Here is a 14,969-nt window from a genome sequence, read left to right on the forward strand (position 1 = left end):
GTGAGGTTGGCTAACACGCTAAAGTTAGCGGCAACACATTGCAAGCGTTTGAAACGTCACTTCCTTCAGCTGTTATACGGCGAATGCTCCCATGTAGTAAAAAAAAAAAACGTTAAGCGTTCCATTTGGGACAATACTACAATTTGAACTACATGGCTGAGTGCATAGTTTATATTGTAAGTGCATAGTGTATAGTGCGTCATTTGGGACACAGCTGAAAGTACAGAAATATACAGCCAAAACGACATTTCAATAAGTTGTAGTCTCAAAAACAAATAGCTGGATAACCAATAAGTCGTAGCCTAATTTCATGTTCTCCCGTTCAATAAATAAATACATATTTCATGCCACTCTTGATTACTTTAACATTAATGCTTAATGTATTTAATTATTTCATTTTGTCCGTTGAATGAACATAGGGAGCTGCCAAATAAATATGGTAAGTTTAGGACCCTGCGGCTCAGAGGACGAATGGGAGGAGTCACGGATGATTGACAGGATATTCTGGAGGCACGGCTGGCGAATGATCTGGCAACCTGACCACCATAGTCACGTCGTCAGACTACCGACCGCAAAATTTAACGAAATTCCGCCCCAAACCGGGAATTTTATCGCGTTTTGATGCCGAAATATTGGTCAGAAAGTATCGTCAATGGACTTCCATCACTGATGATCGTGTTTGAGAGCTGATAATGATGAAGATGAAGCTGCGAGCGGCGGGAAGCGAAAATCACCGATGCGACTTGAATCCCGCTAACGGAACCGATCGGCCGGGACATCGGGAAAGCAGTACCGGAGCGGCTCCGCTTGATAAGGAGGCGGTGTTCGAGTGGTTCGGTTTACAGCTGAGCCCGGCCGCACGCGTGGAGCTGCTCTGCGGGCTGCTGCATATGTGTCAGCCGTTGGAGCTACGTTTCCTCGGCGCCTGTCTGGAGGATCTGGCCCGGAGAGATTTCACTATCCTGCGAGACTTCGAGACCCGGGCCAACAGCCCAGCTGATCTGGAAGGATTGGTGGACGTGAGCGACCCGGTGGTGCTGTCAAAACTGCTTGTTTATTTGTCTCTTATCGGATCCAAGAGCAGGGAGTGCGCCGGGATACTGTTCAGGACGTTGAGCAGAATGGACGCGGGGAGGTGCGGGGCACTACCGGAGCCGGAGGCGGTCGAACAGCTGCGGCTGCTCTTCACGATGGGCTCGTTACACCCGGCGTTCAGTTTCCATCAGCGGGAAGAGCTGCGAGCGCAACTGGACAGACTCCAAGGATGGGTGTGTGTTATATTATACTCAATATCACTGACATTACATTGACAAATGAAATATTATCGCATTACCATGATTTTTGGACATATACCATGGCAATATCATGGTACATCTCCATGGTATTTTTTGAAGTACTTTGGAGTAGCATATACATAACATAAAGATTCAGTTCCAAGGTATATTTTAAAGTACCATCTCTGCTTAAACCAAGAGGAATTAAAGGAATACACAAGTTCAATACAAGTTAAGCTCAACTGACAGCATTTGTGGCATAATGTTGATTACCACAAAAATTAAGTTGGACTTGCCCCTCCTTTTAAAAAAAAAAAAAAAAATCTGGGTTACAGTGAGGCAGTTACAATGGAAGTCAATGGGGCCAATCCGTAAATGTTAAAATACTCACTTTTAGCGACAAGGCTACAGGTAGACCGATATATCGGTTTTACCGATTAATCTGTACCGATAGTTGCTTTTTGGAACTAACGTTATCGGCAAAAATCTCTGCCGATAGTTGACGATATTTTTATTTTTTATTCCTCATCAACAAACCTCAGCTGGTGAAATTTCAACATACAAAGCACTTCATCAATATAGGCTATAAAGAGCTTCATTTGGTAAATACTTGCATATAGTGCATTGTAACAGAGGAAGGTGTATTTCGGGCTCGTATATGGTTAAAAGTCCCGCGATGTGCACCAAATTGTATTATTAGTGTATTATTGTGATTTTGGTTGCACAATAAACTGCTTTTTGGATTTTATTAATTTTGGACTCATCTAGACTCAGTGTTTTTCCCCTTCATAAGGAAAGATTATAGTCATTCTGTAAATCGATTAAAAAAAAAAAAAATATCGGCCGATTAATCGGTTATCTGCCTTTCCCCACCACCTTAGTTATCAGTATCGGCAAAATCCACTATCGGACGACCTCTAGACAAGATGTAAAAAACGTGTGTTAACATGATTTTAGTGTAATAAAATCGCTTACTGACCTTTTTCTGTGTAAAGTTATCTGATTTTACAACTTCGTTGCCATGATGACGTAATGCCATAAACCCTGTAATCCCGGTTAATGGCGATTTTAAACAATTTAACAGTTCAAAGAATACAAGAGTTTTAACAAAAGAATGAATGCAAGTGCTTTAATAAAACTACAAGCTTCACATTTCTGTCTTTAAACCCTCCAAAAATTGGCCCTACTCACTTCCATTGTAAGTGCCTCATTGTTACCACTATTCTTGGTTTTGTTTTGTTTTTTTATAAAGGAGGGACGAGTCGAAATCAGTGGGTTGTGGTAATCAACATTATGCCACAAATGCTCTCGATTAAGCTTAACTTGTATTGAACACGAAATATTCCTTTAAGTAGTGATTTATGTATTGCCTCATGTCCAAATATTATCATAGTATTTACCATAGTATTTTCTTTGAAGTACCTTGTAGTTTTAGGTGCCAGAGGGAAGTTTTTAACCCTCTAGTCAAAAAGGAATTTGTCTTGGATTCCTATCGGAATTTCTATCATCATTTGGAAGCAATACAATTGGGATCAGATAAGAATCAATTAAGATCATACTGGATTAACTGAAATTTGAAGGTTTTTCGATTCATAGAGTCCTATTGGATATTGTGTAATTTTATCAGAACTCTAGTTATATTGTATTGGGATAATGTCTTGCTACAGGACAGTTAAAGAAAATCGCAGATAGATCTAGAATTACACTAGGAAGGAACAGCCTACAAAGGTTTATCACACCTGCTGGATTCATGCATTCATGTCAGATGATTGACAGCTGACAGTTTAAGTTCAGCCATGTGTTTAAAGTAGGGATGGCATGGCACGATCTGATACCTGGATCGGTATCGGGTCCGATACTGAGGTTTTTACCCGGATCGGGTATCGGTCCGACGAGCCCGATCAAATCCGATACTGCATGTTGGTCATTGACATTACTGTCAAGCTCAAAGAATGACATAAATAACCTTCAAATCACCATTAAAGCAGTCCATATAACTAGTGAATTTTATTCAGGCTCATACAGTCATCCAGAAGCTTTGTGAATTGCAAAAGGCTGTGTTTAATAATAAATATACAGTCAGCATGCACAGCTAAGTAGTCTCCGGCAGCACGCTTTACTGAACGAGCGCCGCTCTGCCGACACACACAAATAAATGCGCAGAGGCTTGTGATGTGCTGCTCAGCGCAATATGTGGTCGCCACACACAAACTCCATCTCAGATGTAGATGATCAATAGTTCTGTCCGCTTATAACAGGCACTGAGAATGGCACCAGACAAGCATTTTACCAGATGTTGAATGAGATGCGTATTACACTACTATGAATTAGCCTACAAACAAACACTCAAACTCAGACTTCCTGGAGCACTTGGTGCTAGATTTTCAAAATAAAAGCCTTAAGAAATGTATTACCAATGTATAGTAAATTTATTATTATTATTAGAAATTACAATAAAACAACTTGGGTTCCAAAAGTTACTGTGTGATTGAAAAGTGAATTGATATACTAATAAAACTATAAATAAATAACACAGAGAGAGAGAGAGAGAGAGAGAGATCGGAAGCCATTTACAAGTCCAGATACAAGTTAAAATGTGTAAAGAGAACTGTCTGAAGTCTTTCACTAAAATTACTGTTATTTTTGCTGCTGCATCCTGCAGACTAGTTAACAATAAAGTTTTGCACATGCTTATGCAATTGTTTTCATATTTTATAATGAAATCATGAATTGTTAGAGGTTTTTGTTTCTTTACAGAAAGAGTACTCCCAATCGGTTCCACACAGTGAATTATAAATGTTATAAACTCAACAACACTGGTATCGGATCAGTATCGGCCAATACTGATAGTTCAGGTATCGGAATCGTATCGGAAGAGAAAAAACGGTATCGTTCCATCCCTAGTTTAAAGCGGACACTACCTGGAACTGACTGGGAAAATCCTGACAAATACTGTGAAAACTACATTGTAATCAGTTATATTTGCCAACCAGATGTGTGCTAAGATCTCTTAAAATTTAGACGTATGGTAAGAATCGGAAATGTTACAATAACACAGGAACAAAGTATTCAAAGAATAAAAGCTAAAGAAATATGGAATATGTCATGTAAGATATCAAACCTCTTTAATCCTGTATGATGGAAAGTGCAGTTTACTTAGTTCGTCTCTGTGTATGCAGCAGGCCTATAGGCCACGTCATGTCAATGCTATCCTCCCTGATCTCTTTTGATCTCCATGTGAATGGATTTATTGTTGGCTTTGCGTTTTGTAAATGAGGCCATATGTGGGATATTGGGAGCATGATGAGACGTCCACACTCATTAGACCAAATCAGGTCTCCAAAATGGTACTCTCTGTCTGTTTATGAAGGTCTGTTGTTTGTTACTGCAGATGTCAAGTTGAGAGTGATGTTAATGGTTATGATGATGATGATGATGATGAGTCACCGTTATGTTGGCTGAGGTTTTTTTGCTAATTGCTTTAAAACAAGAGAAAGAGTGAGATAACTCGGTTCAATCAAATTAATTGGAACATCTTGAATGGCTGAATGTGAATGGCTTTTAATTTGATTGGAAGTGTCATGCCAAACAAGCCCTCTGATATAATATTTGGAGAACTACACTCATTTACCAGAAGAATGTTTAGGTTTTGGATGGATTAGTTTACTAAACACATTCATTTAATTGATTTCCTAACCGGTGCAGCCTAACAAAGCGACAAGTAATAAAGCAACTGAAATTCTTAAAATGAAGTTTTAAGGTGACTTGATCGACGGCAACATTTGCATTACTTATATTTGAGCGTAACGGGAGCCAGCTGGTATGTTATAGCTATGCGGTATGTGTAAACCTCACTTCCCTGTCCTCGAGGTGCACTAGCGACTGACGCTAGAGGCTGTAGCCTTTAGCCTTCTCGTTAGCGTGCCCGCCTCCAATGCCGGCAACGCCGGTTCGAATCCCGCCCGGAGCGGGTCGAGCAGGACCGGTTACATGAGCAGCGATGTGTCGACTACCAATACAAGTGCATACAGTGAAGCTCCACCTCCTGGTACAGTTGCGTACTAAAGTCTACTAGGAATGCCTACAAGCAACCAACCGTACAGCGACAACAGTTTCACTAAATAATACATTAGATTTCGGTCTGTTTCTCACCAAACCTCATCGTATGCTTTCATAACAATTGTGAGTCTCATGGAATAATTTATTAGATTACTGAATTATACTTTTGCATCCTTTTGAAGCTTGAAGAGGTGGTCACCATAAACTGCCATTGTTTGGCATCACTGAACACAACATTTTTTCACAATTTCTCCCTTTGTGTTAAGAAAAAGAAAGTCAAATGGGGTTATAACAACACAGAAGTGAGTAAACAATGACTGAATTTTCATTTTGAGGTGAACTATCTCTTTAAAACACTAACCTGCAAACTCATCAACGTCACTTTGTTTATTCGTGAAGACCTTCTTAACTTTTGTGTGTATGGTGACTATTCAAAACTTTGGACTGCCTCCTGTACCGCATCGACGTGTCCGGTCCTAGCCACGATGCGGCGTAGCGCTTCTCTTCTGGTGTGTGACCGCCTTAAGGTATACTTCGTTTTTCCACGTGCCGTTCCATCTCATGCACATATTTTTTTATTTTATTTGGCAATTTAATATGCTAAACATCACATTATCGGCTAAAAAAACATAGGCAGAAGTGAGTGAAAACACTGGAGACTGGAAAACGAAAACAGACTTCCGTTATGAATCCAGTCTGTGAGGCGATATGTTTTTGATTAGCCCCGCCCATCTCACTGTTAAAAAAATCCTGCTTGACATCACTGTATAATAAACATCAAATATGTTCTAATTTGGCTTTGATTTTGTCATTTTACGCAGCATTTTTGCTTTGTGTGTACACAAAAATGAGTTATCACAGGAAAACGTTCTCTTCACGCCAGGTTAGGACAAGGTGTTATATGAATAAATTTCAAGGCCAAGTGTGTCAGAATGATCCTTATCAGACAGATATTGGAAATTGATGGCTTTATTCACTTGTTAAATGACTTCATTTTCTTTGGCTGTCCCAGAGCCAGTTTTCCAGGCCAGGGTTCCTCTGTCCACACCAGGAGAATGACGTAGACTGGACTCTATTAAGCAATCCCAATCCGCACCTCAGCAGCACATCACAGAGAAAAGGTATGTCACTTCTACATATTGAAATTCCTTCGAGCCAAAATAAATCCTCCACTGCAGCATTGTAATGAAGTCTTTTGATGTTGTAGTGGTTCATATTGAGAAGATTATTCTGAAGGAAGTTTCTGTGGGAGGAGATGGCAGGCAGTACAGTTTTGAGGTAAGTTCAAAAACCTCTCAGAGACAGACGAGTTTCAACACTGACATTTTATCAAATGGAAGCTGAGGATTTTCACAGTTGTGGAACATGATTTGGAATGATGTGTGTCACGTTGGCAAGGAAGTCTGCTAAGAAAGTAAAAAAAATAAATGTAGAGGCACAATGCAAATTCATGTCAAAATCAGTACTGGTAACTGTCGTCATGTAGGCTATTGATTCATTTAATTAATGAATTAATTTGATGTTTAGCTGAAAGTTTTATCCAAAATAAAGACTTGAAAGCAAAGAACACTCCACTAGGGCAACTGCAGGGTATTTAAAGTCAAGATTAAATACAAAAAAATTATCTTAAAGGAATAGTTCACCAGTGTTAGAAATTAACAAGGGCAGTGGGCAAAAATGTCAACAAAAGTGACAAAAAGTCCCCCAGAATTCAAAATGATAGGGGGAAAAAAAATCCCCAGTAAGAATGCCTTTTTTTTTTTTTTTTTTTTTTTTTTTTTTCCTCCATCGGATATACAGTATTTCTTAATATTCTATAGAGCACAACCGTCGGGTTCTGGAAGTAAAAATACCATTAGTTTTTTTCCATAAACGAACTGATTTTTACAGAAACTCATTAACATTTATAGATCTACTGTGAGCTCCGAGGTTATTCATTGATGGAACAAAATACTGTTGAAGCCATCAGTCCGCGTTATTTCAACTTCATTGTTTAAAAATCGAGTTTGATAGTTGAGTTTCTCGTGAACAACTACATTACCCATGGTTCAGCGGAGACAGATCAACCAATCAGAGATCTGTGGCAAAGACCGCCCACCAAACAAGCCCAGAAGCGACCAGCCACTCCCATGACGTAATGTGAATGACACAATCGAGTCGGTCTCCCTTCCCCCTTAAACTACTTATATATTTGTATATATCGGAATATATAGTTGTTTCTTTAGTTATAATCAACAAACTAAAATCAGTAGTTTATATATTTCCATGGTTTTATATTCGATTAAGTCATTCGCAATGCTTCATGGGATTGTAGCTCGTGCTGTCGTGAAAGATGTTAAGTACACGGGCTTGTACCTTTGTCTTTTCATCCGATTTGTTTTTTTCGGGTATTGATACAGATTTCCCGATTCAATTCCTGTTTACAAGCTCTTAGTTAGATTTCGATTCAATATCGATTCATATGGGTTTATTTAAGTTATAATGTTTATTTCAGTTATAACGAACCGAACTTTGACGTCATTCAACCCCGGGTGCGCACCAAAAGTGCTTGTGTGAAAGCACCCTAAATGAGCGCATGTTAACTAGAGAGGACTAGAATGGCTTTACCTCATCTGTGCGATGCATGATTAGAATTAAAGTTTTTCTTGTAGTTGTTTTTGATCAACAACTGACTGTAAAGAACAGAAAGGGTATTAAAAGAGACCGTATTCAATTACAAATGGGTTGCATGGATCTTGTCTTTGGACACACATTACAAGAAACAACTTTTACTCTCAACACGCTGTGAAAGGATCTCGCTGGTGAATACTTCACGACTAAACTACACAATTACTGGTGAGTGAAATGTAAACGTTTACCAGCCAGTTGCCAAATATATTCACTTTAGTCGCATAGCATGAAATTTGGTTGCAAATGCGAATTATTTCCTCTCATTGTAGTGGAGGGTTGTGCACTGAGTGAAAGATCGATCTTGGAATTTAAGAATTGATATCGAGATCATTCAAATGACGATCGCAATGCATCGGAAAACCGATATTTTTACCCACCCCTATTTGTAATGTTGTGATTCACCTTGGAGCTGGTTGGTTTGGTTCATGACTTTGAACTCTTTTGAAATTAATGGGAAAGAAATTAATGGGAAAAATACTTCCAGAATCCAGACGGCTGAAAAAGTGGGCGGGCACTGTAGGCTTATTCTAAGCCTAGGTATGCATATAATTGAACAAAATGTAATATAATTATGTAGATAATTTATGTTAATGACTTGATTAATACAAATATGTCACATAAAAGAAGGACAGAGTACCTTTTTATATGATTAGTAAAAATATGCCATCGTAAGGGTAAAAAAATGAAAATGAAAATCAAATCCACGGGGTAAATATTGCCCCTTAATGGAAAAGTTCATTTCTGACACTCTAGTTAACCCATTATTTACTCACCACAAATATTTGTTTTTGGGTAAACTATTCTTTTAATACATGTTCCTGAAATTATTTGGCATGATTAATCAGTGCATGCTATTCCAAAGAAAAGTTCTTTGTAACATTTCTTGAAAATGTGTATGAACTTGCCTCACCTCTAACATGGAAGTGTTTGGATGTTTCACTTTTCGCTTTATTGTGACGCATTTAAAGGAATATTACGGGTTCAATACAAGTTAAGCTCAATCAACAGCATTTGTGGCATGATGTTATTTACCACAAACTAATTTCGACTTGTCCCTACTTTTCTTTAAAAACCCGCCCAAAAATCTGGGTTACATTAAGGCACTTACAATGGAAGTCAATGGGGCCAATCCGTAAATGTTAAAATACTCACCGTTTCAAAAGTATAGCCACAAGGTGTAAACTATAAGAATGTTGATAAAATCGCTTACTGACCTTTTCTGTGTAAAGTTATATCGAATTTTACAACTTTGTTGCCATGACGACGTAACACCATTAACCCTAAAACAACCACAAAAACAACAATTTAAACAGTTTTACATCTCAAATAATACACAAGTTTTAACAGTGGAATTAATGTAGGTGCTTTTATAAAATTAAAAGGTTCACATTTCTGCCTTTTAAACTAGAGATAGACTGAAATCAGTTTTACTGATTAATCTGTGCCGATAGTTGCTTTTTGGAACTCTCCGTTTTCGTCAAAAATCGATGACGAAAGTTGTCGATTTAGTTTTTTAAAATATTTTTTTTTATTCCTCATCAATAAACCTCAACTGGTGATATATACAGTTGTGCTCAAAAGTTTGCATACCCTTGGAGAATTGGTAATATATGTACCATATTGAAACACATTTCTTTTATTTCTTATGGGATTCATATTCAACTGTAGGTTATAGAATGGCACAATCATAAAACAAAACATGGCATCAAAGAAAAAAATGAAATGACCCCTGTTCAAAATCTGCATACCCTTAGTTCTTAATACTGTGTATTACCCCCTTTAGCATCAATGACAGCGTGCAGTCTTTTGTAATAGTTGTCTATGAGGCCCCAAATTCTTGCAGGTGGTATAGCTGCCCATTCGTCTTGGCAAAATGCCTCCAGTTCATGCAAAGTCTTTGGTCGTCTTGCCTGAACCGCACATTTGAGATCTCCCCAGAGTGGCTCGATGATATTAAGGTCAGGAGACTGTGATGGTCACTCCAGAACCTTCACCTTTTTCTGCGGTAACCACTGGAGGGTCAACTTGGCCTTGTGCTTAGGGTCAGTGTCATGCTGGAATGTCCAAGAGCGTCCCATGCACAGATTACATGCAGAAGAATGCAAATTGTCTGCCAGTATTTTCTGATAACATGCTGCATTCATTTTGCCATCAATTTTCACAAGATTCCCTGTGCCTTTAGAGCTCACACACCCCCAAAACATCAGTGAGCCACCACCATGCTTCACAGTGGGGATGGTATTCTTTTCACTATAGGCCTTGTTGACCCCTCTCTAAACATAGCTCTTATGGTTGTGACCATAAAGCTCTATTTTGGTTTTGTCACTCCAAATTACAGTGTGCCAGAAGCTGTGAGGCATGTCAGGGTGTTGTCGGGCATATTGTAACCAGGCTTTTTTGTGGCAGTGGCGCTGTAAAGGCTTCTTTCTGGCAAATCGACCATGCAGCTCATTTTTGTTCAAGTATCGTCATATTGTGCTCCTTGAAACAATCACACCATGTTTTACAGAGCAGCCTGTATTTCTCCTGAGGTTACCTGTGGGTTTTTCTTTGTATCCTGAACAATTTCTGGCAGTTGTGGCTGAAATCTTTCTTGGTCTACTCTGACCTTGGCTTGGTATCAAGAGATCCCCAAATTTTCCACTTTTTAATAAGTGATTGAACAGTACTGACTGGCATTTTCAGGGTTTTGGATATCTTTTTATATCCTTTTCCATCTTTATGAAGTTCCATTACCTTGTTACGCAGGTCTTTTGACAGTTCTTTTCTGCTCCCCATGGCTCAGTATCTAGCCTGCTCAGTGCATCCACATGAGAGCTAACAAACTCATTGACTATTTATACACGGACACTAATTGCAATTTAAAAAGCCACAGGTGTGGGAAATTAACCGTTAATTGCCATTTAAACCTGTGTGTGTCACCTTGTGTGTCTGTAACAAGGCCAAACATTCAAGGGTATGTAAACTTTTGATCAGGGCCATTTGGGTGATTTCTGTTATCATTATGATTTAAAAAGGAGCCAAACAACTATGTGATAATAAATGGCTTCATATGATCACTATCCTTAAATAAGAGTGTTTTTTTTTTTTTTTTTGCATGATAGTCATATTTTCAAAATCAATGCCAAAATTTCACAATTTCTGCCAGGGTATGCAAACTTTTGAGCACAACTGTGTGGGGGTGTGTGTGTATATGTGTGTGTGTGTGTGTGTGTGTGTGTGTATAAATATATATATATATATATATATATATATATAACTCTTCATCTGGTGAATATATAGGCTATTAAAAAACATATAGTGCATTATAAAGGGGCCAAATATCTGTCACATCAAAATAAGAGTACCCGTCTATTTCAGGCTTGGTTATGGTTAAAAGTCCCACATTTTGCACCAAATCTTAAAGGAATGTTCTGGGTTCAACTTGTATTGAACCTGGAACATTCCTTTCATTTTGCTGGTTATTATTGGGATTTTGGTTGCATATTAAACTGCTTTTGGGATTTTATACATTTTGGACTCTTGAAGCCTCAATGTCTGTGCCCTTCAAGGTAAGTATAGCCTAAGATTGTTTTTAATTTTTATTCTATTAATCAATTGTAAAAACTATCGGCTGATTAATCGGTTATCGGCCTTTTCCAACACCTTAGTTATCGGTATAAGCAAAATCCACTATCGGTCGACCTCTACTTTAAACCCTCTAAATATTGTCCCCGTTCTTTCATTAAACTGTGATAACTTGCTCCGCCTCTAAAACAACATTCCTTTTCTAACACCAAGTCCTCTTATTTTTCAATCCCTCCCCTCCAACCACCGGTCATATAGAGAAATATTTTCATGGGCCAATCCATTTCTGATGGATACAGTCAAGTCAGTTTCTTGTATATGCAATGTGAATCAATTTACAGTTCATCAACATCTCTTACTAGAAGCTGTTAATTTAGATTTGCATGGAGTACAGAAGGCTTAAAATAATCTCAGCCTTTATGGCTCCATACGTGTCGTGAAGGCTGGGCTACGCTCTCAGCTGTGTACATGAGATTTCTGTCTCCCCGGAACGAGTAAAGAAACATGCAAAGCCTGAGCTGTAAACATCTGATTGTTGATACACACTTGACAGCCTCACCAAAGAGGCATTGGCTCGGTTCACAGCGAGAGTATGGACCACTGCCAAAACTGTTGGAGAGAGACAGGGCTGACTGAGTGCTTTTCTTTTCCTTTGCCTAATGTATCACATCATTTTGAGGAGTTGGAATTGCCCTGCGATCCTGCAGTACAAAATTATCACAATGTCTGTGTCATGGTACGACAAATATCTTGTGCTTTACAGTATACCAAGCAAAATGTGAAACATTAGTCTTTTATCTCTAAAGAAATCAAGAAAACCATCTCTAAATTGTTCGCAAATAGCATGTTTTATTTCATATGTTTAAAAACTGTCCTGCCTCCTCTGTATTGCCTCTTAGTGACTGGTGCTGTTGATGTGTAAATGTGGGCAATCATCCATAACTTTGACATCTTTTGCATTTTTAGTTTAAATAACTATCATTTTGGACTTGGGAGGATGTTCTGAAGTCAACACGAAAAGCCATTTGCAACACATTTTACTTGCATTATGTGATGCAAGTTAAACGAGATATTCAACAGGTGAAATTTTTTTTTTTTGAAGAACATACACCAATGAATAATTCACTGTAAAACAAGGAATGTGTATTAATAAAGTAAATAGTGTCAATTTTAATTTAATGTTCACTTTAAATTGTATAAATCCTACACATACACACAAAATGCTTTACACAAGGAATCCTGGCTAAAAAATAAGAGGGAAGTCGTTTCAGAGGTGGAGCAAGCGATTATATTTAGATAAAAGATTATGGAGGTAAATATTTTTTTCTTTTCTTTGAATAATGGAACGTTTGAGTTTTTTATTTTATTTTATTTGGCCTGCACAATTAACCAAATAAATAATCGAGATTACTATTAGAGCTGCCACAGTTCCATCTTGAAAAGTGTCAATTATAGCAGTCCATGTAAGCCTACTCATGTTGTGTCAACTTTGATTTTTATTTATTTTTTTATTTAATGTTCGCTTGGTTCTGAGCATTGTAACCACTCGCAGACAAATCCGTTGCTCGTTTCTGTGTACAATTAATTAAACATTTTAAGTAACAGCTTTGTTTTGTATGCTTCGAAGAGGGCCATTGTTACGTTTAGGCAACTAATCTTAATTTACAAATGTATAAAACAGCAAAGGAACACAGTTCTCAGCTTGTTTTGGATGTCCGTCCAAAAGAATCAGGCATGCAGTTGATCCACCCAAAGTATTTGAATTAGGGCTGTCAATCAATAATTTGTTTTTAAATCGAATTAATTACATGACATGGCATTTAATTAATCAAATTAATCACACACATATTTGCTGAGAAAACCCCTTGAATAACTATATATAATCATTAAATATATAATGATCAACTAATTATAAACAGTTATATTTAAATAATTATAAAGATAATATATTATAAAAATAATAATTCAGACAATTAAAATGCATTACATTATTGTGGCAGACGAGTAAAGCATTGATAAGACAAAAAGTGGCTTTAGAAGGCGATATATACATTTTTATATAAGCCTATCATTGGCCTACAGTCCACAGCAATCCATTTTGCAATTGAATATGTCTATCTGTCAGAGATAAATTTACTTTAAGGGCTTTTCTAAGGACGTGTCAATGTACACATGCGTCAGACAAATGCTTTTAGAGCACTTTGGTTGCATCGTGTCATAAACAGAGCATTCTTTTTTGGTCACTGAATAATTAAACACTTCTCAAGATCCCTGCATTCAGAATTGCAGTCCGACCCTCTGTGTTTCGCAGATGCTTTTATCCAAAACGACTTACAAATGATGATCGTAAGCAATTTGTCATGCAAAAGTCAACAATATTTGCAATATCGCACTGCCAAGTTTTCAAAGTGGCTGGAGTAGTATAGATGCTAGCACTGAAGAAAGAGACAGACAAGAATGTTATTTAATTTTTTTGTTAAATCGTAAGTGCATTTAGTGTGGGTTGGTTAAGTGCCCATGGAACAGATGTATTTTCAGCTGGTTCTTGAATGCTGAGATGGTGTCAGCAGATTGTGTGGAGGTTGGAAACTCATTCCACCACAGAGCAACAGAGAAAGTGAATGATTGTGAAATAGACTTTGTGCCTCTTTGTGATGGGACCACCAAGCGCTACTTGTTCATTGACCACAGAGAGTGAGTTGGGACATATACCTGGAGGAGTGAATTGAATTAAGAGGGTACTGTTCCATTGGCTGTCCTGAAGGCTGGAGTCAAAGCCTTGAATTTGATGCGGGCAGCTACTGGTAGCTAGTGGAGTGAAATCAAGAGTGGGGTGACGTGAGCCCTCTTAGGCTGAATGAAGACTCGCTGCAGCATTCTGGACCATCTGCAGTGGCTTAATCGTGCTAGCTGGGAGGCCGGCCAGCAGGTCATTACAGTAGTCCAGTCTTGAAATTACTAGAGCTTGGACCAGGAGCTGTGTAGCAGGAAACTATCTTATCCCCCAGATTTAAACTGTTACCTTATCGATTTGTAGCTTAAAGGGATAGTTCAACAAAAAAATACAATTCTGTTCTAATCCAAACTTGTATGATTCCTTTGCTCTGTGGAACACAAAAGGAGATGTTAGGCAGAATGTTTCCTTAATACGGTTTATGTGAACTCCAGTATGGTTCGCTGCTAATATGAACGCAAACATACCAAATTGTGGAAGTGAACCGCCTGTGACACACAATTCACATCTTTGCAGGGTCCCGATCACAATTGTTGTGGTATAATGCATTTCTCATACCAGCTTGTCTAAAAATAAATCGCCTTCAAAGAGCTTACATTCTTCACATCTCTTACAATGCATCCACAGGATCGTGGCAGACAAACGCTTACAATCAATCACGTTGA

The 14,969-nt window shown here is 38.1% G+C and overlaps 1 protein-coding gene across 2 annotated transcripts in view; it reads left to right on the forward strand.

The window, feature by feature from the left end:
* The first annotated feature begins 538 nt into the window (after positions 1-538).
* LOC127440542 (zinc finger CCHC domain-containing protein 2-like) overlaps positions 539-14,969 on the forward strand; it is a 40,108-nt gene continuing 25,677 nt past the window's right edge. For both annotated transcript variants that reach the window (XM_051697211.1, XM_051697210.1), the window contains exons 1-3: positions 539-1,268; positions 6,346-6,454; positions 6,541-6,611. In XM_051697211.1, the coding sequence (XP_051553171.1) occupies positions 693-1,268; positions 6,346-6,454; positions 6,541-6,611 (756 nt within the window). In that variant the 5' untranslated portion in view covers positions 539-692. The remainder of the gene's footprint in view (positions 1,269-6,345; positions 6,455-6,540; positions 6,612-14,969) is intronic.

Source organism: Myxocyprinus asiaticus, chromosome 5, assembly GCF_019703515.2.
Source record: "Myxocyprinus asiaticus isolate MX2 ecotype Aquarium Trade chromosome 5, UBuf_Myxa_2, whole genome shotgun sequence".
NCBI lineage: Eukaryota > Metazoa > Chordata > Actinopteri > Cypriniformes > Catostomidae > Myxocyprinus > Myxocyprinus asiaticus.